This window comes from Marmota marmota, unplaced genomic scaffold (genome assembly GCF_001458135.2).
Source record: "Marmota marmota marmota unplaced genomic scaffold, marMar, whole genome shotgun sequence".
NCBI lineage: Eukaryota > Metazoa > Chordata > Mammalia > Rodentia > Sciuridae > Marmota > Marmota marmota.
The window spans coordinates 1-2,579 of record NW_026013396.1 but is presented as its reverse complement, the minus strand read 5'-3'; the positions used below and the strand labels follow the sequence as shown (position 1 = coordinate 2,579).

General features: G+C 39.2%; 1 protein-coding gene across 1 annotated transcript; it reads left to right on the top strand.

Moving 5' to 3' along the window:
* Positions 1-1,233: 1,233 nt before the first annotated feature.
* LOC107135055 (olfactory receptor 56A3) lies at positions 1,234-2,181 on the top strand. Its single transcript, XM_015477015.1, has one exon. The coding sequence runs from the start codon at positions 1,234-1,236 to the stop codon at positions 2,179-2,181; it is 948 nt and encodes a 315-aa protein (XP_015332501.1).
* The last annotated feature ends 398 nt before the right edge of the window (positions 2,182-2,579 follow it).

The window sequence follows — 2,579 nt, the reverse complement described above, 5'->3', positions numbered from 1 at the left end:
AAAATAACACCTTAATAGAGATTTCTGTCCCAGCAAACAGACTTAAGTACAAAGGACTATATGGTTTGAAAGGCCTGACTAATACTTTTGCCAAGCTGCAGCATTCTTTGGGATCTCCTTAACAAAATTTTTATGTACAATTCTTTTTATCCAGCCTATCCCTCAGGTCAGAGTTAGCCATCGCTCTTGCACATATAATTATCGTTGTTCATGTTGTTTGTTCTCATTATTACCCATCAGCCTCCAGATTCATTTTAGTTTTACTCCTTCACGCTAAGAGTGTTTCTTATTTAATTTGTGACCCTGGCAACTAATGGAAGGCCAGGGGAAAGGCTAAATAAAAAGAAAGTAGTGGCAATATTGAACTACTTCAGGAGGGTGAGAAACGTACATGGATCATTATATTCAAGATAAAAAAGGAGCATGAATAAGGGATGGAAGGCTGGAAAGGTGGGCTCTAGCACCCCTGCACCATTGCAATCACCAGATTTCCACTTGTTCAATGACACTTAATGCTCCCTATAACTGTGTGAAATTGCTCATTCACTTTAAACTTGTTTCTTCCAGAAATTAGCTATTCTCCAAATATGAAGATCGATCTAAGAAGTAGATGGGGGGGACAATTATGTGGTAGGGTCCATTTTACCAAATAAAAGTGATCTCATAGAAAATTGGAAGTTAACTTTATTTTTAGTATATAATAAATACAAAATCTCTAATTAAATCAAAATAAATTCAACTAAAATCTCATAATGTAAATTGCATGGGAACTAGGGACATTTATCTGTGCCCCTTTTATGTCAGGCTCTACTAGGCATACTGTGAGAGTTAAATTGCAAATATGATAGTTTATGTGGCTATTAAAAAGAAAACAGGAAAAATTTATAGATATATATTGAGAATCTCATCTGTCCCCAAAGTGTTTCCTAAGTAATTTTTTTCTCTTAAGTTTCTGAAAGTACCCAACAATTCTATTAAAAGCATAAATTGAATAAATCAAACCTGTAATAAATCACATTATCTCAGTCATCTGCACTGTTTAATGTAATAGGAGTAGCCCAACTAGCATGGCATTATGGATAAACAGACAAATAACAATGGCCTGGATATACTGCCACAAGTTGTGTCCATGTAAAGAAAGTTGTTTTATCTTCGTGTACTTAGAGTCATTAGATGATTTTATCCTCATTTTACAGATCAAAAAAAGAAAGTTGTAAAAATTCTTGACTAAATATGGTGGCACACCAAAATGACACCAACCGCACTGGAATTTCAGACGTCCTTCTGAATTGTTTTGTCACATCTCCTGGCTGGCAACTCTGGCTGTCCCTGCCCCTCAGTCTCCTCTTCCTCCTGGCCATGGGGGCCAATGCTGTACTTCTGATCACCATCCGGCTGGAGGCCTCCCTGCATGAGCCCATGTACTATCTGCTCAGCCTCCTCTCCCTGCTGGATATTGTGCTCTGCCTCACTGTCATCCCCAAGGTCCTGGCCATCTTCTGGTTTGACCTCAGGCTCATCAGCTTCTCTGCCTGCTTCCTTCAGATGTATATCATGAATAGCTTTCTAGCCATGGAATCCTGTACATTCATGGTAATGGCCTTTGATCGCTATATAGCCATCTGCCACCCACTGAGATACCCATCCATCATCACTGACCAATTTGTAGTCAAGGCTGTCATTTTCATTGTGGCCAGGAATGTCTTTATATCTCTGCCCATCCCCATTCTCTCAGCACGACTCTATTACTGTGGGAGAAATGTCATTGAGAACTGTATCTGTGCCAATATGTCTGTCTCCAGGCTCTCTTGTGATGATGTCACCCTCAATCGCCTTTACCAGTTTGCTGCAGGCTGGACTCTACTGGGATCTGACCTTATCCTCATTTTCCTCTCTTACATCCTCATACTGCGAGCTGTGCTAAAACTCAAGGCTGAGGGTGCTGTGGCCAAAGCCCTCAGCACTTGTGGTTCCCACTTCATCCTCATCCTCTTCTTCAGCACCATTCTTCTGGTCTTTGTCCTCACACATGTGGTCAAGAGAAAGGTCTCTCCTGATGTGCCAATTTTGCTCAATGTCCTTCACCATGTCATCCCTGCAGCCCTAAACCCCATTGTTTATGGGGTGAGAACCCAGGAGATCAAGCAAGGAATCCAGAGATTACTGAAGAAAGGGTGGTAACAAGGGCAACTGACTCTCTGCTTTCCTAATGTAGGATGACTTGATAATCACTTGATGGAAAATTGGGCTGAGACCCATAACTTGGAGACAAGATCTTAAAATAAAGGTAAGTACTAGTTCTGAAATAAGTTCCTGACTCCTTACACTTTAAACCCAATAACTTCTTCCAAAACACACATGGAAAAAAAGAAAAAAAAATCCAACATCTTTGTGACCTTTCAATGATTCCCTAATATTTATGATTCTATTTTGTCTAAAATATAAGAACTCAAGAAGATGAATACTTTAGTAGAGAAATAACTCCCAGTAAATACTAAACTTACATCTTGAAACATTTAATTTTTAAAAAAATATAACTGTGGATTTAGTGGCCTTGATAATAACTTGCTATTATAAAT